The 20,107-nt window shown below is 56.6% G+C and overlaps 2 protein-coding genes across 4 annotated transcripts in view; one reads left to right on the top strand and one right to left on the bottom strand.

Annotated features, from left to right (window-relative positions):
- Window positions 1-10,169, top strand: part of DNAH1 (dynein axonemal heavy chain 1) — an 85,014-nt gene extending 74,845 nt beyond the window's left edge. Inside the window, exons 62-79 of the mRNA XM_025375515.1 lie at window positions 646-765; window positions 890-1,039; window positions 1,154-1,314; window positions 2,173-2,398; window positions 2,539-2,734; window positions 3,043-3,194; window positions 4,180-4,376; window positions 4,630-4,774; window positions 5,024-5,182; window positions 5,263-5,394; window positions 6,068-6,238; window positions 6,322-6,501; window positions 6,572-6,748; window positions 7,405-7,575; window positions 7,728-7,858; window positions 8,515-8,866; window positions 9,208-9,442; window positions 9,997-10,169. Coding sequence (XP_025231300.1) covers window positions 646-765; window positions 890-1,039; window positions 1,154-1,314; window positions 2,173-2,398; window positions 2,539-2,734; window positions 3,043-3,194; window positions 4,180-4,376; window positions 4,630-4,774; window positions 5,024-5,182; window positions 5,263-5,394; window positions 6,068-6,238; window positions 6,322-6,501; window positions 6,572-6,748; window positions 7,405-7,575; window positions 7,728-7,858; window positions 8,515-8,866; window positions 9,208-9,442; window positions 9,997-10,118 — 3,177 coding nt within the window. The 3' untranslated portion in view covers window positions 10,119-10,169. The remainder of the gene's footprint in view (window positions 1-645; window positions 766-889; window positions 1,040-1,153; window positions 1,315-2,172; window positions 2,399-2,538; window positions 2,735-3,042; window positions 3,195-4,179; window positions 4,377-4,629; window positions 4,775-5,023; window positions 5,183-5,262; window positions 5,395-6,067; window positions 6,239-6,321; window positions 6,502-6,571; window positions 6,749-7,404; window positions 7,576-7,727; window positions 7,859-8,514; window positions 8,867-9,207; window positions 9,443-9,996) is intronic.
- A 528-nt stretch (window positions 10,170-10,697) lies between these two features.
- BAP1 (BRCA1 associated protein 1) lies at window positions 10,698-20,058 on the bottom strand. Of its 3 annotated transcripts, none has more exons than XM_025375761.1 (17): window positions 19,794-20,058; window positions 19,666-19,695; window positions 19,506-19,560; window positions 18,426-18,558; window positions 17,917-18,036; window positions 17,363-17,424; window positions 17,138-17,280; window positions 16,793-16,871; window positions 16,217-16,340; window positions 15,729-15,876; window positions 14,780-14,964; window positions 14,123-14,256; window positions 13,094-13,572; window positions 12,816-12,976; window positions 12,459-12,551; window positions 12,282-12,354; window positions 10,698-12,101 (listed from the first exon to the last, which is right to left on the bottom strand). In XM_025375761.1, exons 1-17 carry the CDS (start codon window positions 19,828-19,830, stop codon window positions 11,968-11,970), a joined length of 2,190 nt encoding a protein of 729 aa, XP_025231546.1. In that variant the 5' UTR covers window positions 19,831-20,058; the 3' UTR covers window positions 10,698-11,967. The 3 variants fall into 3 exon arrangements, with proteins under 3 accessions (XP_025231546.1, XP_025231545.1, XP_025231547.1); XM_025375760.1 differs by having other exon boundaries at window positions 10,699-12,101; window positions 12,459-12,620; XM_025375762.1 differs by having other exon boundaries at window positions 10,699-12,101; window positions 16,217-16,286.
- Between the last annotated feature and the right edge of the window lie 49 nt (window positions 20,059-20,107).

The raw sequence follows: 20,107 nt of genomic DNA, 5'->3' as shown, positions 1-20,107 counted from the left end.
AAAACCCTGTCTCTACTAAAAATTCAAAAATTAGCCAGGCATGGTGGTACATGCCTGTAGTCCCAGCTACTCGGGAGACTGAGATGGGAGGATCACCTGAACCCAGGAGGTGGAGGCTCCAGTGAGCCAAGATCTTGCCATTGCCAAAAAAGAAAAGAAAAGGTTTCCTAAAGGAAGTATCTGAGCAAGACTCCGAAGGGCAGGGAGAGTTGGCAAAGAGAGGGAACCAAGAGGCCATAGGCAGAGGCCAGGCATGGGCAGAGGTCAGGAGGGTCAGTGGGGTATGGGCTCCATGAAGATGGTCTCAACAAGCGAGCACTCAGTAGGCAAGAGGACAGAAAGGCACAGCGAAGGAAGGCATTTCTGTCTGTGGATTTCTCTGTCCATCTGGGGCCATCAGTGTCCTTGGGCCTGTGCTGTCTCAGGGGCTGTGCCATGGTTAGGTATCCAGCCCAGGAGCGGGGGAGAGGCAGGAGTCCTGGGGATGAGGCCTTGCCCACATTGTTACCTGCCCGCAACCTCCAAGGGGATGCAGTAAGGAGAGGGAAGTCCATAGCCAAAGCACGAGGCTGGGAGATGCTGATGCCCCCAGTGACCCTGCTTGCAGGAAAGCCCTGACCTAGTCCAGTGCCTGGCTCTCCACAGATCGCTGGCCTCCCCAACGACACACTTTCAGTGGAGAACGGGGTCATCAACCAGTTTTCCCAGCGCTGGACCCACTTCATTGACCCTCAGAGCCAGGCCAACAAATGGATCAAGAACATGGTAAGCCCACCCACCAGGCACCACCACCCCACCCCAGCCAGGCATAGCAAGGGTAATGGTGAGCAACAGAGCCTCAGGCTGGCTGTCAGTCCCTGCAACCTCTTCTTTCACCCTTTCCTTATAGGAGAAGGACAATGGGCTAGACGTGTTCAAGTTGAGTGACCGTGACTTCCTGCGCAGCATGGAGAACGCCATCCGCTTTGGCAAACCATGTCTCCTGGAGAACGTGGGCGAGGAGCTGGACCCGGCCCTGGAGCCTGTGCTGCTCAAGCAGGTGAGTCTGCAGTGGTGATGGCAGGGTGGCTGTAGGCCTGGACAGGGCAGTCCCCTCCCCCTGCCCCACTGGTGATGCTTAGGCCATAGTACCCACCAGTCCCACCTGCCACAGACGTACAAGCAGCAGGGAAACACGGTGCTGAAGCTGGGGGACACGGTGATCCCCTACCATGAGGACTTCAGGATGTACATCACCACCAAGCTGCCCAACCCACACTACACGCCCGAGATCGCTACCAAACTCACCCTTATCAACTTCACCCTGTCGCCCAGGTAAGCCCCCACCCCTGGGAACCCCCAAGCATCAGCTCTGACTCTGCCTGCCCAGCTGCCCCTCTCCCACCCCCAGGTCGGGAGTCAGTGGGACTTTCCCCCACTCAAAGTCTCCACCAGTTTCCCCCCAGGCACTCACATTCCAAGCCTTTCTAGCCCTTCCACCAGCTCCTCCTACCCACCACTGTTTCCACCTAAGAACCTTCATCCCCACCTCATCAGATCCCTGGCCAAGGTCCCCAGCCTCCGTGTCTAGCACCAGCCTCACCTCCTTCAGGGACCCCTTCTCTCCTGCTGAGCCCTCACCAGGCCCTGTGCCCTCATCCTCAGAGCTGCCCCAGAGCCCTAGGTCGGGCACACTCTGGCTCCCTGAACCCAAATACCCTGCTTCTTACCTTTGCTGCCACGAGCCCAGGCACTGTGGTTTTCACGGGCCATCCACACACAGCCCACAGCCCACAGGCCTGCTTTGTGCTAAGGCCTCCATTTCAGTGGTCAGTGTGAACCTCTCCACAAAGCAGGGGGCAAAAACACCCTGAAGGCTTGCCCCGGGTATCACAGCCCCTCCTGCCAAGGAGGTATTGTCCTGAGACCCCAGCCATTCACACATCCAACTGCTCAGCCCCTTCTAGGATTACAGGCTGCCCTGCAAGGTCTCACTGAGAACTGGTATCTTTGAAGGCAGGCTCTGCACTAGCCCTGAAGCCTGAGATGGAGGCTAGGCCTCCTAGGACAACACTGGTAAGGATGTTAGGCTCTTGGAGCCCTAGAAGCACAGGTGGATAGGTGAGCAGGTTCACAGCTGGCCCTCTGGCGCCCACCAGGTAGTACAGACTTGGTGTCCCCTCCCCCCGGCAGTGGCCTAGAGGACCAGCTACTGGGCCAGGTAGTGGCAGAGGAGCGACCCGACCTGGAGGAGGCCAAGAACCAGCTGATTATCAGTAATGCCAAGATGCGCCAGGAGCTGAAGGACATTGAGGACCAGATCCTGTACCGGCTCAGCTCCTCCGAGGGCAACCCTGTAGATGACATGGAACTCATCAAGGTGCTGGAAGCCTCCAAGATGAAAGCTGCTGAGATCCAGGTCAGCCGCTGCCTGCCCCCCTACCTGCCCCAGGCTTGCCCCGGGCCTGCCCCCGACTTCTCCCTGTCTGCCCTAGGCCTGCCCCCCTAACCCTCTGCCTTCTGCTCTTTGACCCCTCCCCCCACCCACTGCACCCACAGGCCAAGGTCAGGATTGCAGAGCAGACGGAGAAGGACATCGACCTGACACGCATGGAGTACATACCCGTGGCTGTCCGCACCCAGATCCTCTTCTTCTGTGTGTCTGACCTGGCCAACGTGGACCCCATGTACCAGTACTCCCTCGAGTGGTTTCTCAACATCTTCCTCTCGGGCATCGCCAATTCAGAGAGAGCAGGTAGCACCGGCATGCCAGGCTCCCACCCTGCACAGATATGACCCATGTGGACACATTTCCACTGTGGGGCACACACAGACTCACAACTGTGTTCACTGGCATACACTCTCCTCTTAGACTCACAATACATAAGAATGCACACAGCACTCCTACCCTCCTCAGAGCCCCTTCACTGGGAACACCAAGTGCCCAAGGGGAAGCCCAGGCTGCCCCTGTGGCTGCTGGGGAGACTGGCTAGGCTGGGTTGGACGCCGGGGCTCTTCCTTCCTCTCACCTCTCCGCGCTGCCATCACTTCTCCACTCCACAGACAACCTGAAGAAGCGCATCTCCAACATCAACCGCTACCTGACCTACAGCCTCTACAGCAACGTCTGCCGCAGTCTCTTTGAGAAGCACAAGCTGATGTTTGCCTTCCTGCTGTGTGTTCGCATCATGATGAACGAAGGCAAAATCAACCAGGTGCTGGCAGAGATGCCGAGGACAGACTGCCTGAGGGGTGGCCCTGTGGCAGGGCCTGAGAATAGGCTGGAAGGAAAGGGAAAGCCAGGCATGAGGGCGCCACAAGAGCAAAGGGGCAGAGGAAACACAATTCCTTGATTTAAAACAGCCAGGGCTGGGCACGGTGACTCACACCTGCAATCCCAGCACTTTGGGAGACTAAGGTAGGTGGATCACTTGAGGCCAGGAGTTCAAGACCACCCTGGTCTCTACTAAAAATACAAAAATTAGCTGAGTGTGGTGGAGCATGCCTGTAATCCCAGCTACTCAGGAGGCTGAGGCAGGAGGATCGCTTGAACCCAGAAGGTGGAGGTTGCAGTGGGCTGAGATCGTGCCACTGCACTCCAGCCTAGAAGACAGAGCAAGACTCTGTCTCAAAATAAATAAATAAATAAAAACAGCCAGAAGACCCTGGGTTAATTGTGCTCCAACCAATGGCTCAAGGTTCAAGAAGGCCAATGCTGTGAGCACAGGCCTTCTCGAGCCTTGAGTGTGCTGGTGAGCACGAAGACTGTCCCCAGGGACAGACTGTCCTGAGCCTCCCACACCTGCTTGGCCAGGAACTCACACTCTCATGAAGCCCCACGCATTTCGTGGTGCAGTGGAAAGCCCTGCCGAGACAGTGAGAGTGACAGCCACCACTGCCAGAGCCCTAACTGCATGCCTGGCACAGGACTCTGGCCTGGGAAGCAGTCAACCTTCTGATTCTTTCTACTCCCAAATGAAAAGGCAGAGGCCCAGAGAAGTCACATCTCTTGCCCTAAAGGCACACAGTCAGGAAAAGGCAGGGTGGGAACACTAACCCAGACCTGTTTGACTACCACCCCCAAGGGAGACTCAGTTTCTCCAGGTGAGGGTGGTTGGAGAGACACTACTGGGTGGGGGTGCCCAGAGCAGGAGGAGCTGGCCAGGGCCTGAGCATGAGCCTCCTCCTGTCCCCTGCCAGAGTGAGTGGCACTACCTCCTGTCCGGGGGCTCCATCCAGATCATGACTGAGAATCCAGCACCGGACTGGCTGTCAGACCGGGCCTGGCGAGACATCCTAGCACTCTCGAACCTGCCAAACTTTTCCTCCTTCTCTTCCGACTTCGTGAAGCACCTCTCAGAATTCCGGGTCATCTTCGACAGCCTTGAGCCCCACCGGTTAGCTGGGCCCCAGAATATGGCGGGATGAGCCCATCGAGGGGACGAGTCCCTAGGAAAGTCTTGTCTGAGAGCCTTCTCTAGGGGGCCACCCAGGGTTGCCCAGCAGCTGTGGCCACATCTCCTCTGTGCCCCCAGTGCTGTATCCCTGGGATAGCCCACTCTCCCCAGCTGTCCAGCCAGCCGAATCCCTAGGGCCACCAACCTCCTTCCAACAGGCTGGCTCTCAGGGAGGTGTGGGCTACTGTTGCAGGGAGCCTTTGCCTGGCATCTGGGACAAGTACCTAGACCAGTTCCAGAAGCTGCTAGTCCTCCGCTGCCTGCGCGGGGATAAGGTTACCAACGCCATGCAGGACTTTGTGGCCACCAACCTGGAGCCACGCTTCATTGAGCCCCAGGCAAGTGTTGGCACCCTGGCAGGACTGGCACCTTGAGCTCGTCCCCACCCTGGGTCCTAGGGTCCTGGCTGCATCTGGATAGACTACTTGGCCAGGCCAGGACCCCTGCTTGCTCCCTAAAGGCTCTGAGAGGTTCCAGCCCCCACCAGGAAGCCACTGGGGACCACTCTGAGAACCCCAGATCCCCCTCCCTTGCCCTGATCGCTCTGCAGCCCCAGGTGGTCTCAGCATCTCCCCCTGCCCTTGCAGACAGCCAACCTGTCAGTGGTGTTCAAAGACTCCAACTCTACCACGCCCCTCATCTTTGTGCTGTCACCCGGCACAGACCCTGCTGCCGACCTCTACAAGTTTGCCGAAGAAATGAAGTTCTCCAAAAAGCTCTCTGCCATCTCCCTGGGCCAGGGACAGGTCAGGGTTAGGCAGGGAGAAAGAGAGTGGGCTGGGGGATGGGCTAGCTGCCCCCCTGCTCAGTGCTCCTGCCCCTGCAGGGCCCTCGGGCAGAAGCCATGATGCGCAGCTCCATAGAGAGGGGCAAGTGGGTCTTCTTCCAGAACTGCCACCTGGCACCAAGCTGGATGCCAGCCCTAGAACGCCTCATTGAGCACATCAACCCCGACAAGGTGTGTTGCCCTGCCCATCACAGACCCACTGGGGCCTCCTCTGCATCCATCAGGGACTAATGAGGCAGAAATAAGAGAATCGTGCAAAGCACTCTGCCTCATGTGCTCGGCAACTGACATGTGCCACGCATTGACGTCCTTAATCCTCTCAATCCACCCCCACCCCCAGTTACCTGTACAAGTGGTGATGTGACTTGCCCAGGGACACCCAGCACAGACTGTGACCTGGGACTTGCCAAAGCCCCTTTTTCTTTTTTTAGATGGAGTCTCACTCTGTCACCAGGGCTGGAGTGCAGTGGTGCGATCTCGGTTCACTGCAACCTTCACCTCCCGGGTTCAAGTGATTCTTCTGCCTCAGCCTCCTGAGTAGCTAGGATTACAGGCGCCCACCACTACGTCCAGCTAATTTTTTGTGTTTTTAGTGGAGACAGGGTTTCACCATGTTGGCCAGGCTGTTCTCGAACTCCTGACCTCGTGATTCGCCTGTCTTGGCCTCCCAAAGTGCTGGGATTACACACGTGAGCCACTGCGCCCAGCCAAAAGCCCAATTTTTAACCAGTTGTCTGTGCAGCCGCATCTGACCCACCTCAGGGTCCCTGAGCAGGAGGCAGCCTGGTGTCAGGATGGCCACCAGGCATGGATCTCAATGCTCACGTGGAGCCATGGCCATCAGGTACACAGGGACTTCCGCCTCTGGCTCACCAGCCTGCCCAGCAACAAGTTCCCAGTGTCCATCCTGCAGAACGGCTCCAAGATGACCATTGAGCCGCCACGCGGTGTCAAGGCCAACCTGCTGAAGTCCTACAGTAGCCTTAGTGAAGACTTCCTCAACTCCTGCCACAAGGTGAGGCACACTTGGGCACACAGGCCCATCATACCTGGCCCCTGTCCCGGTTCCTCACCTCCCCTGCCTCCCACCTCCCCCAGGTGATGGAGTTCAAGTCTCTGTTGCTGTCTCTGTGCTTGTTCCATGGGAATGCCCTGGAACGCCGTAAGTTTGGGCCCCTGGGCTTCAACATCCCCTATGAGTTCACGGACGGAGACCTGCGCATCTGCATCAGCCAGCTCAAGATGTTCCTGGACGAATATGATGACATCCCCTACAAGGTGGGCCTGGGGCAGACTGGGACTTGGGGGACTGGGCACTTAGGGGAGCCCTCACCCACCCACCCCATAGGTCCTCAAGTACACGGCAGGGGAGATCAATTACGGGGGCCGTGTTACTGATGACTGGGACCGGCGCTGCATCATGAACATCCTGGAGGACTTCTACAACCCTGACGTGCTCTCCCCTGAGCACAGCTACAGTGCCTCGGGCATCTACCACCAGATCCCACCCACCTATGACCTCCACGTGAGTCCAGCCCAAAGGGCTACACAGGAGGGGCCTGCTAGGCTGGGGTTCTAGGGTACCATGAGCACCTTGGTGCTGGGTGGGAGGAGACGCAGCCCCCACCCTCCATCAGCGTTCTTTTCATCAATCAATCCATCCCACGAAGACAGCCTTGGCGAGGGAGTCAGTCCCTGCCCACTGGGGCTCGCCTCTGTGCGTGAACTCCTGGTCAGCCACTTCGTGTGTAGAATTACTCAGTGGAGGCTTAGGGCAGCTCCTCCAAGATGGTAACAAGGCTCAGACTCCACAGTCAGGGAGGGCTGCCACAGAAATGATGCTTCCCCTAAGATGTGTGGGGAGAAGCCATGAGCCAGGGCTGGGTTGTGTGGGTCATCAGTGCAAAGGGCCTGTGGCAGGAAGGAGCCTGACAAATTTGGGCCACTGAATAGAGGGGCAGGGAATGGATGGCAGTAACAAGGGGGCTGGGAGGGAAGCAAAGGCCATGCCACACAGTGCCTCAGAGGCCTGGAGTCCGAAGGCAGGGACATGCATAAGGGTTATAAGCAGGAGTGACAAGTGGGGGATATGACAAGTGGGGATGTGCTCCATTGGAGGGTAACTCTGAAGGCTGGGGTGGAGCAAGCCAGGGGCTTCCATGTTGGCCTCCTCCCTCCTAGGGCTACCTCTCCTACATCAAGAGCCTCCCACTCAATGATATGCCTGAGATCTTTGGCCTGCATGACAATGCCAACATCACCTTTGCCCAGAACGAGACGTTCGCTCTCCTGGGCACTATCATCCAGCTGCAACCCAAATCATCTTCTGCAGGCGGCCGGGGCCGGGAGGAGGTAGGTGGTGTCAGAGGGAGGGGCCCAAGGGCTGGACGGGCTGGGCTCCACCATCCTGCCCACTCCCCTGTGGGAAGGAGCTCTGTGTATGTGGAATCACACAGGGGATAAGGGGGGCCAGCCTTGACCCCCGTGTTCCTTTGCCCCTGCAGATAGTGGAGGACGTCACCCAAAACATTCTGCTCAAGGTGCCTGAGCCTATCAACTTGCAATGGGTGATGACCAAGTACCCAGTGCTGTATGAGGAATCAATGAACACAGTGCTAGTACAAGAGGTCATTAGGTAATCACCTCGCCACACCCCCGCCCCAAGTCAGTGGCCACTGGACTGTAGAGAAATGACAACAGGAGTTACTATGGGCCAGGTGCCATGCCAAGTGCTACACCTCTAACTCAGCCATTTTTGTTGTTGAGACAGTCTCTGTCTGTTGCCAGCAGTGGTGTGATCTCAGTTCACTGAAACCTCCACCTCCCGGGTTCAAGCGATTCTCCTGCCTCAGCCTCCTGAGTAGCTGGGACTACAGACGTGCACCACCACACCCAGCTAATTTTTGTATTTTTAAGAGACGGGGTTTCACCATGTTGGCCAGGATGGTCTCCATCTCCTGACCTCATAATCCACCTGCCTCGGCCTCCCAAAGTGCTGGGATTATAGGCGTTAGCCACCGCGCCTGGCCAACTCAGCCATATTTTTATTATTCACATTTTGTAGACGAGTAAACTGTGCCCCCAAAATATTCAGTAAGCTATCCCAGTCCAAGTTCACACATTTGCTAAGGGCCAGAGCTGGGATTTGTACCCAGGCCACCTGACCCAGTTCTCTGCTCTTAGTCTCTGTATTTTGCCATTGCTTTTCAGTCTGTGGCCTTGAGCTGGGGAGCATAGCTACTGCCACGCGACCCCAGCCCACTACCTATTCTCTTGCCACTGGCCTCACAGGTACAATCGGCTGCTGCAGGTGATCACACAGACACTGCAAGACCTACTCAAGGCACTCAAGGGGCTGGTGGTGATGTCCTCACAGCTGGAGCTGATGGCTGCCAGCCTGTACAACAATACTGTGCCTCAGCTCTGGAGTGCCAAGGCCTACCCATCGCTCAAGCCTCTGTCCTCATGGGTCATGGACCTGCTGCAACGCCTGGACTTCCTGCAGGCCTGGATCCAAGGTGGCATCCCAGCTGTCTTCTGGATCAGTGGCTTCTTCTTCCCCCAGGCTTTTTTAACAGGCACTCTGCAGAATTTTGCCCGCAAATTTGTCATCTCCATCGACACCATCTCCTTTGATTTCAAGGTCTGGGCACAGCCAGGGCCGGGTCAGGTGACAGGCTAGGGTACAGCCCAAGGAGGAGAGGCTCTGAGGCCACGGTTGGTTGGCAGTTGGGGGCTCCCTAAGCCAGGGCATGGAAAGACCCAAGCCAGAAGAGGCCATGAGTCCCAGGAACGGGTCTGGCCTGGGTCCATCAGAAATCCACAGAGGCAGGGCACAGACCACAGGCCATGGGCTAACGTGGTACGTACATGATGATGGGCAGGCAGGCAGCATTAGGCAGAGCTCAGAAGGGAGTTTTGTGCCTCCTAACCCAGATTCTGGGTATTGTTGTGTGTGAGGGGTGTGTCTGTGTCTACCCACAGGTGATGCTTGAGACACCATCGGAGTTAACACAAAGACCCCAAGTAGGGTGCTATATCCATGGATTATTCCTGGAAGGTGCCCGCTGGGATCCAGAGGCCTTCCAGCTGGCCGAGTCTCAGCCCAAGGAGCTGTACACAGAGATGGCCGTTATCTGGCTCTTGCCAACACCCAACCGCATGGCTCAGGACCAGGACTTTTACCTGTGCCCCATCTACAAGACACTGACTCGTGCTGGTATGAGGCCTGGGGTGGGAGCCTACACTATGAGGGGGGACCCAGGACTAACCCAGCCCGGCCCAGCCCAAGCCAGTCAGACTGATCCAGGTTAGCTGAACAAGGAAGGACAACAGAGATTTGGGCCAGGCCAGCAAGCAGCAGGCAGGTTAATGCCAAAGGCCTGCCATCTGGCTGTGGGGAGCACCCCTGAGCTCCTATCCTACATGCCTCCCTCAGCAGGCCCACCTTGGGCCCCAAGAGCCTACAAGCCCCAGCCTGTCATTGGGAGTTCAGAGGGGTAACTGAGGCCCAGAGCAGGAACTTGTCTGGACTGGGTCCATCGGAGAATGAAAAGTGGCATCAACTCTGCCATCCCTATCTTCAGTCCCCAATACAGTAACCCTGGGCAGACTTGAACCCTGGCCAGACCCCCTCACCAGGCAGGCTTCCTCTTGGGTCAGGGCCCCCTCCCTGTCCTCAGCTTAGCCTGCCCACTGCCCTGCCCCTACGCTATCCCTGCTCTAGTAGTAATAGGGCATGACCTAACCCGTCCCCCTCCTTGCCCATTCCAGGAACACTATCAACCACAGGACACTCCACCAACTATGTCATTGCTGTGGAGATCCCCACCCATCAGCCCCAGCGACACTGGATAAAGCGTGGTGTGGCCCTCATCTGTGCCCTGGACTACTAGACTGAGACAGAAGGGCTGAGGCCATTAAAGCTGAATTTTCTAAGCAGTCCAGCTGTGCCTTAGCTGCTTGCATGAGGACCCCTCTGCAGGATTCATTGCCAGTGGGGTAGTGAGGGGATGCAGCAGCCTCAGCAGATGATGCAGTTGGCAGAGGAGAGCGGGACAGAGGTGGCAGCTTTGACCTGCTTTACCTGTCCAAACGCAACAAGGAAGAGATGCCCAGCACCCTCCCAGGGAGAACACACCAGGCAAGATTAGAGGCAGCCCTGCCTCTTTGACCCAGAGTCCCAGCACCTCTCCAGGTTGCAAAGCCACAGATTTGGTGAAAGCCATGGCCCTCTCCCCAGAAAGTACACCCTGTCTACAGTCCACCTGAAGCCCTCCTCAGCTCAGGTCCAAATCCCAGGCCTAGGATCCCAAGGATCTCTGGCCCAAGACAGTTGGACACTCAAGGATCATATACTTTTACCTTTCTGGTCCCAGGGCCCTGAGCACACGAGGTCTAGTAAGGCCCCCCCGTCCCACCACACACACATAGCCCAGCCTGCACATCTCAGGCCAGCAACCACAGGAGGGTTCATTTCTCAGGAGATTCTTAGGAGAGTTTTATTCATTGATCCAGTATTTACAGGGGCTAGAGGGGTCAGGCTGTGCTCAGCCCAGAGGCAGCTGCCACACATGCCGGCACCCCCCACTCAGTCACTATGTACAGATAAAGGGGCCTGCTTGGATCACCTTTTTCAAAACCATCTGGCAGAGGCCACGGGGCTGTGTTGGGGCCTGGACTCCAGAGGCACTGCTGGGCCCATTACCCCTTGGCATCAGGCCCTCTGGAACACAGGGGCTCCAACTGGTTGTCTTGATCCTGCTGTCCCCACCCTGAGTGCCTTGCAGAAGCTGAGGAAGCTGGAGTAGCAGGGAGAGCTGAGGGTGCCAGCTTCCTATAAGCAACCCTGTCTCTGCTACCCCTGAGAGGGAGACATGGTAATACTGAGGGGCTGGACAGAGGCTCCTCTGAGCCCCAAGCTCCAGGGACAGAGACCTAGAGCCCAATTTAGGCCCATATCTAGGGCCACAACACTGAAGGCGAAAAGCCCCAGAACCTTGCTGTGGAGAGCAGTCTTGAACAGCCTGGCTAGAACAAGGAAGACAGTTCACAGGCCACGGAACAGTTCCCACATGCTCTGCTCAGGCCATGGGATCCCAGCAGCCTGCTCACCCCAAACCCACTGGGACACCCTACTCCCAACCTAGCCCAGTGCTGGGTCCCTGAGTTTGGCACTCTCCTAAGAGGAACGAAGAGAGAAGGCCTGGCTTCCTTACAACAGGGACAGGCTGGTGGCTGGAGCTAGAGCAGCAGGGCCCAAGGCCTACCCAGGCCCCCAGCTGGGACCCTGTAGTTGGGACCCTGGCATGATATAAGGACCTGGGCCCACCAGGACAGCTCCTAGGAGAGAAAGCATAGTCAGGTAGGAACCTATGTCAACATGGTGGCATGCTGGGTTGGAGCCCAGAAAAATAGATGTCTCTGATAGGTAAAATATATATTCTGCTGCCCAGGCAGAAGGGCCAGGTCCTGCTGCTCCACAGCCGGCTGTGGAGGAAGCTGCAGTACCTGGCTGTGCCCCAACTCCAGATGCTGCCTCCTGAGCACTATGGGGCTGATCTGCCCTGTGGCAGGCCTCAGGGCACGATGGAAGGAATGTGGCCTGGTTCCTCCCATTCCCAGGGCCTGGACACTCTGGCTGGGACTATTCAGTAATACTTGGAAAAGGGGAAGTGGGGCAGGGAAGGACCCTGGTGAGGGCCACACGGCAAGAGTGGGCTGCAGAGTCGGGGCCAGCAGTCCTCACTGGCGCTTGGCCTTATAGGGGCGAGAGCGTTTCCGCCGGTCAGGCTTCCGCTGCTTGTGGAGCCGGCCGATGCTGACCCCTTGGCGCCGCCGCACGGAGATGTTCTGCTCCACTAGGTTGGCCAGCATGCCTGTGGAGAGGCACAGACCCTTGAGCAGGTGCTGGCTGCCTCAGGCCAGGAGCTAAGGCTCTCATGGCCCTCCCTGTGCCCCAAGGTCTGCTCAAGCCTCAGGAGAGGCCACGGGAGGGAAGCTGAAGGACATGGCCCTCAGCAGGGCATTCCAGTTAAGCCAGCAGCACATCGCCTCACCTTCCTGAGCCAGCATGGAGATAAAGGTGCAGATGAACTCGTCGTAGTTGTGGGTCCTTCTCTGGTCATCAATCTGTAGGAGAGGAGAAGGCTGAGAGCACTGGAGCCAATCTTGCCAGAGCAGCCACCAGCAGACCTTGGGAGAGGCCAGATCAGGCAACTGGAGAGATCACCCACCTTGAACTTCTTCCTCTTCTCTACCTCTTCCTTGAGGCACGCCTCATAGTTTGCAATCTCAGCCTCCACACACTTTAGCAGTGCCAGCAGCTCCTGCCAAAACCCAGCATTGCACCTCTGATGGGGGCTGGCCAGCAACAAAGCCCCACGAGCAATAGGCAGCTAGAGGCAAGGATGAGCAGCGAGTCCATGCCTACAGAGGCCCCTGCCACCACCCAACCCAGAAAGTCTTCCTGGCACATGGCTCCAGCCAATCTTCACACCAAAGTTCCCATCAAGAACTTGGCACCCGGGCAGGAGGCGCTCAGGCCCTACCCTCTGCCAGGATTAAAGGAGAAAGCCACAAAGGAGGCTCACCTTGGGTGAGTACTTCTCCCCACTCAAGGGCTCGCCAGGCCTCACCAGCCCTGTCTTCTCTCTGCTGTCCGTGGCTTCCACGACCTCCTTCTCCACTGGGCTGCTGGACCCCTGGCTGCCTTGGATTGGTCTGATGGAGGGCGAGGAACCCTTCCCACCCTCTGGGAAGAGAGGTCACAAGAAAATCATTAGAGTGCAGGACACTTTGTGGTCACTTGGCCACTTCCCTTCTCCCTCCTGGGTGCACCAAGTGGCCAGTGAGCCAGTCCAAGGCCCACCTGTCAGCGCCAGGGGACTCAGCACCCCATCCTCAGCCAGGTGCAGCAGGCCTGTGCTGATGACAGGACCCAGATCGCGGACAGCACGGTTGTAGCGTATGCAGTCAACACGCAGCAGGCTGTCATCCTCTCCAAAAAGCACCTTGGAGATGTGGGAGGTGACAGGGCTGGAGGGCCGCGTTGGGTTGGCCGAGCGGATGGGTGAGCGCAGTGGCGAGTTGAAAGCACTGCCGATCTCAGAGGCCGTGTCTGTACTCTCATTGCTGGGGGTGGGCGAGGGCTGCGAGTGTGTGGGCACTGCCACAGCCGGACTCCCAGCCCCGCTGCCAGTCTTGATGGACAGAGGAATTGACAGGTCCTTCTGGGACTCTTTGAGCTTCTCAGCCAAGACGTTGATGGTGTTGGGCTGCAGCACTGACAGTTGCCCATCAGCAGAACCGCTCAATGCCCCTGGCTTCCCTGTTCCCTTCCGCTTATACCTGTGGGGCCGGAGAAGATGTGAAGCAAGGGAACGGGCCAGGTGACCATACCCAGCAGTACCCAGAATGGCTTAAACACATCCTGACCTCCAGGGGCTGACCCTAAAATTCCTTATACTTGGTCTAAGCAGCTTGAACTAGCCTTGCTAAGCCTGGCATCAAGTTCTGTCAGCTGCAGCCAAGTGTCCTCAAAAGACACTTCCTCTATTCCAGCCATCTCACTCCTGGCCTTTTGCCAATGCCCTGTGTTCCAGCAAAGCTGCCTCCCCACCACCCACATCTCCATCCCTGCCCCAACCAATCCTTCAAGGCCTGGCTAAAAGGCCACTTCCAACAGGACATGATCTATGCTTATATGCTTACCCCCCAGTCCACCAAAAACTTCCTGGACACTTGGGGTCAGCCCCATCATGCCAGCCTCCCCCAGGGCCCCAAATTTTGCAGGTGCTCAACATTATCTGCTGCAGGGCATTCTCAGACACAGACTGAGATATTCAGAATGAGATCTGAAGCACCCAGAGCCTGGTAGCCTTAGAAAGCTGGGGCTGACCTAATGGCAGAGTTGGTATTCTGCACGTCATCCTCCTCGTCATCCTCATAGTCATCCTCATCATCTGAGTACTGCTGGGGTGGGCGGACTGGAACTCGGCTGCGGCCCACACCGGCCGCCAGGTCTTCTTCCTCCTGGGACAAAGACCAGGGCAGTTACAAACAAGCACTGCTCGGCCCAGGCTGAGCCTAGACACTCACAGCCAGAGAGAAAGCCAAACATGGTTTTCCAGACTGAGTCAGCGGAACCCCTCCAGGTGTTCCACGGCCTGTCCTTGGCTTGTGGGGTGGCTGCCACCCACTTACACTGCATAGAAACCCACGGAGGGGTTCTAAGAGAAACAGAGTGCCCTGAAACACAAGCCTTTATTTTGCCAGTAAAACCCAACTCATAAAGTTGTACCAAGGAGCGTGACCTAAACATTTAATCCCACAGTCACGTAAGTAGATTAAATTCAAAGGAATTCTCCCTGCCTCCCTAAGCCCCTGCTGTTGTGAGGCCTTTTTGTATCAGGCAGAGGAATCTAGCATCCCAGGCCCAGGCAGCTTGACCCAGCCATAGCAAGGGTGAACACCAAGGAACCACATGGGGAAATTGCCTGTTGCAGCCTCTCAAGAGAATCAAGTAGAGAATCCTGCAAGGGTGCTCCCAGCTTACCTGCATGGGGGACTTGGCATAGTTGTGATTGTCTAGAAAGGCTGGCAGCCGCTGGACAATGGGAGTGGGGTTGGGGGGAACACCGTTGAGGCTACTGCCTGGAGGCTTCACCACCAGCTTGGGTTTGCTGGGAGGGCTATGGGATGGGGCTTGTGTGCATGAACCAGCCGCCTCCTCTGCACCATCTGAGACAGGGCAAGAACACAGGCAGGACCTCCAGTAGGATCTCCAAGAAAAGCTCACGGTCTCCCCAGCCCTGTGGAACAGCACTTCCCAGGGAAGAACAGCCGAGCCAGCCGGTGGAATGGAAGTCAGCAAGCTCTAAGTCATGATCCCGCAATGAGACAGGGAAAAGAATGAGATGGGGAAAAAAAAGAGGCAGAAAAAAAAATGCCTCTAGAGAAAACTAGAAAGGGAGTGTACATTACAGAGAAGGGCCCAGGGGCCTGTGGTAATAGCAGCCCTTTACAGGTGCCTTTTTTTTTTCTTTTTTTTTTTTTGAGACGGAGTCTCGCTCTGTCGCCCAGGCTGGAGTGCAGTGGCCGGATCTCAGCTCACTGCAAGCTCCACCTCCTGGGTTTACGCCATTCTCCTGCCTCAGCCTCCCGAGTAGCTGGGACTACAGGCGCCCGCCACCTCGCCCGGCTAGTTTTTTGTATTTTTTAGTAGAGATGGGGTTTCACCGTGTTAGCCAGGATGGTCTCGATCTCTCGACGTCGTGATCCGCCCATCTTGGCCTCCCAAAGTGCTGGGATTACAGGCTTGAGCCACCGCGCCCGGCCTATAGGTGCCTTTCTTTAGGGAAGGACTGCTCTCCCTCTACCTTCTGCCAGGGGAAGAACACTGCCCAAGGACATCCCCAGAAAAAGACTTGCCCGGCTTAGGCCTCCCAGGTCAGACATCAGGGGGTGGCTCTGAGGCCCACAAGAGGTCCCAAACCCCCTAGTACCTGTGTGGGTGCCCTCAGTGGCTGCAGGGGCCCTGTTTGCTTCCAGCACCAGCGGGGACTTGTTGCTGGCTGACTTGGACTCCTCAGGCAGCTGTGACTCTTGAGACTTGTGGGTCTGAATCAGCTCCGGCTGTGTTACTCTTATCAGCTAACAACAGAATCCAAGGCTCAGAGGAGGAAGGGTAGACCCAGGCTTCTACCTTAAACAGCTAAGGGCTGAGGACCTAAAGGAATAATGGCCTTGGCTCTACCCATTTACTCACAGGGAAATAAAACACCCAAATGCAAACTTCCTTTTAGAAGCTATTCTCCCTCCCCACTCCAAGTCCCACCTTTCCCATAAGGGAAGCAAAGAAAAGATGTGGTTAGCTGAAGCCCAGATCTACAAAAGAGTGTGTTCGGGAATCAGAGACAAATGTTGTGGGGGAAGGGAGGAGGAATGCAGGGAGGGTTGGGCTGGGCAGGGGCCAGAGAGAAAGGGCACCTACCTGCTGCAAAGCCTCTAGTACTGTCTGACGGTTCACCTTCAGCACATGCAACCTGGCCTCATACTTGATCCTGCGATCGGGCACCACTGCCATCAGGTTGAAGCGGATGTCGTGGTAGGGCTCCCTGCAGTCACAGCCGCAGCCGTGAGAGCAGCTCCTGCCCCGGCCCCGCCATCAGGTTGAGGCAGATATCCTGGCAGGGCTCCCTGCAGTCACACCTGCAGCTGTAGGTATAGGCCCCACCCCAACAGGCAGGCAGCGACTAGCCATACACGCCAGGCACCTGAGCTGGTACCTTCCAACAAGCTGTATGAGGGGCCTATCAGGAAGTGAACTAGCAGACCTGGGCTGCCTAAGGCTCCACCAAGGCCTGCCCCTCCCCCAGCCCCACGAGGAGCAGGCCACAGGCAGCCCAGGCAGGAAATAGGACAAGGAGTTGAGAGCCCATGATCTAAGCCTGATCTTGCCAGATTCACCATATGGCCTTGCAATTTACAAATCACCTGGATACTCTCTGTCCCTCCCAAAGTAGGTACAGCTCCAGAAGGTAAAACAGGGCAGGTGCAGGGCCCTTACCCTGCAGTGGCGAGGCCAATACGCTCCATGATGACCCGCCGGGCCTTGTCTGTCCACTCCTCATCCTCCCCCCAGGGCCCTGGTGGAGACCAAGACAAGGAATCAGCGAGAAGGAAACCCTGAGTTTGGGCAGGCCAGCAGTGGGAAGGAAGACACGGGAGAGCAGTTGAGCCAGGAAGTCAGGAGCTGGTCAGGCAATATGGTGCAGGGTAAAACCCCAGCCAGGGCCAGGTGTCGGTACCCACAACCTCTGCCACTGGGTCCCACATACCAGAGGGCCCTGAGCCCCAGCTCCCTAGGAGGTAGGCAGAGACACCCAACGGGCCTCCAGCTCATGGTGCCTACCATGGTCAATGGGGTAGACCTTCAGCCCATCCAGCTCAAAGAGCCGGCCTGTGATAGGCACATAGCTGACAAAGTGGAACGCCTCCATGGTCCGCACTGCACTAAGGCCATTCTGCTTCTCAGGGAGGTGGCGTGGCTCGGGCCTGGGGAAGGACAGAGTCAAGACCCAAAAAATGATACTCCCCCTACTCGCACCCCACATCAGCTCCCACAGCTCCCACACACCTGGCATGGCTATTATGTGCCTTGGCCAACTCCGGGGCATTGCCAATCGCATATCCTTTGCTCTATGGGGAAGAAAATAAGGCTGTATCAGAATAATTTCTCCTCAGGTAGGACTATGGTTGGAAGGCAAAGCTTCAGAGAGCAGCCTGGAGGCATTCCAAATGAACTTTCTTAAAAGGTTTGTCAGGGCAGAAAAGAGCTCTGGAGTCCCAAAGAGATGGACTGTGCTGGCTTTGCATGGTAATTCGTGGATACTAGGAAGCAACATGGCCTGAGAGGAAAAGTCCTGACAGAGAAGATTCTGACATGGTGTGACTTAAGGAAAGTCTCCTCCTTCCCTAAGCCTGTCTCCTTTCCCCAAAACTGTGCCTAAAAACAATGGCCTTACACAATTTATTTAAGAGTCTAATGTAATATAAATGATCATTTGAAAAAAACACACACACAAAAAACAGCCTAATAGTACCCAGTATCATGTGGTAGCATTCCCAGTGGCCCTCAGGGTCAGATCTGCCCAGTTGGCTGTGAGCCAGGATGAAGGCACTGCAGCCTACCTCAGGGCTGAAGCCCTTGGTGAAGTCCTTCATGCGACTCAGGGTGGGTCCCAGGTCCACGTTGCTGCAGTTCAGGAGCACGCTCAGCAAAGCATGAGTCGCACAAGAGTTGGGTATCAGCTGTGAAATCAAGAATAGTCACCCATACACAGTACCCCTCACTGCAAACCACAAGCCCACATACATCAAGAATGGGGATCCAAAGCAGGTCAGTCATATCTGGACAACTCCCCTTCTCAGCTCCATCTTTGCCTAATGTTTATTTATTTAACAAGCACCTACCAAATACGCACTGGGTATCTGAGGACACAGAGAGTGGACTCACACACCCCCCTACTCTGAAGCTGTTCCCTTTAATGAATTAGAGCTCAGTTCCTTCTGCGAGGGTTTCTGTAGCCACCGCCCCTAGAATCTGCCTATCTCCTCCTTCTGTCTTCCTCCATTTCCACTTCCCAAGCAAAAAAATGGCAGCATCCCAACCTCCAAACAAAGCACAGAGTCCAGCAGACCTGGTGGGCAAAGAACATGTTATTCACAATATCATCATCAATCACGGACGTATCATCCACCAAGGTAGAGACCTTTCGCCGGGACCGGCGCTCTTCGATCCATTTGAACAGGAAGATAAATCCATATACAGGGCTGGGGGAAGTAAGAAGCAGAGCCAAATCAGCCAAAGGGGAGAAGGCAATCAGCATTCCCTTATTTCTCCCACTGAGCCTTTGCACTGCGTCATCACTCAGGTGTCCTTGCTGTGATCCCACCTCTCCCCTGGCTTCTTCCCAATACTGTGTCTGAAGTGGCCTTGTGCTCTCATACACCAAAGGCCTGCCACAGGCAAAGCTAAGCATAAGCTTCTGGCTGTGATGCTCCGGGAGTCCACCCAGTCTCCTTATGAAGTCTATGGTTCAGGGTAAGAGAAGAAAAGCTGGAACTGAGGGTCAAGGATGGGACAGGGTAAGAACACAAAGTAAGACAAGAACAAAAACTCTGATGAGGAACTGAGGCAATAATTCTCACTTGTGGGCCCCAATGAAGTCAGGAAAGCAAATGAACACCTACACCAGTCTCTTTTGTTCCAGGAAATTAAAGCAGACTTCTTGGTTCAGTCACTGTTGCTACTGTTGCTACTCTCCTACACCTCTATTCTGCAGGCCCACTGGGACAAGATCCTAAGTGTGGGCACCCAGGAGGGGCCTTGTCACCCCAACCAATCAATACAGGATGACTTTGTGTCAGGATTAAAGCCAGGCACACATGGACACACTGAAATTAATACATTACACAACCGCACAAAAGGCACTGCGTGCCCTGGGTCTTCCTGCTGCAAGGCCAAGAAAGCAGCTGAACCAAAGGATGGTTAGGGGTAGGGAGCGGGCTGCTACAAAAAGGGAAGCGCTAAGGAAAGACTGGGAGAAAAGAAAGTTTCAGTTTGATCAGGAGGCGGGCACTCAGAGAGCAAGGCTGCTTCTTTATGTCAGATTTTATAACGTAGGGTTCCTGGCACTGCCTTCCCTAAGGGGCCTGTTCTCTGGGACCTTCCCCAGCACTCTGGGTGTAAGGGGCAGCCCTGGTGTACAGCCACTTACCCCTGGCATTTGCTCTGAAGGTCGTAGATCTCCTCCACTTGCACCCCTTTGACACCTGCGATGAGGAAAGGAAAGCAGTAGGGAAGGACAGACTCTGGTGAGTGAGGGCGCAGGGGTGGGCCCCCACATCCCCGGTCAGGCAGGCAGAAGAGGCTCTTACCGAAATCTTCCACCAGCAAGGTGAAGAGGCCTGGGTGGGGCGACAAGAGGAGGGGGTGATGGTCAGGCAGGCGCATTCCGGGCCCATCCGGCCTCCCCAGCCCCTGGCCCTCCCGGTCCCCTCCTCACCCGGGTCGCTCTCCAGCTCCAGCCAGCCCTTATTCATCTTCCCGCGGGGCGGCCCCTCAGCGCCATGTCCAGGCCCTCCCGCCCCACCGCTGCCCCCACCGGGAGCCCCCACTGCCCCCGGGGCCCCTCAGCCCCACACACAGACAACGGGCCCAGCCGCGTCACCCGTCCGCGCCGGCGGCACGACGTCACCAAAGCGCGACGGCCCTGCTCCGCCTCTAGGCTCGTCTTCCGCCGGCCAGACTTCAGACGCGGGCACGCGCTCGAAGGCGAACGCGCACGCGCAGAGGGACGGAGGCGAAGGGGAGGGGCGG

The sequence above is a fragment of the Theropithecus gelada genome, chromosome 2, assembly GCF_003255815.1.
Source record: "Theropithecus gelada isolate Dixy chromosome 2, Tgel_1.0, whole genome shotgun sequence".
NCBI classification, from domain to species: Eukaryota; Metazoa; Chordata; class Mammalia; order Primates; family Cercopithecidae; genus Theropithecus; species Theropithecus gelada.
This window is presented reverse-complemented; position numbering and strand designations above follow the sequence as displayed.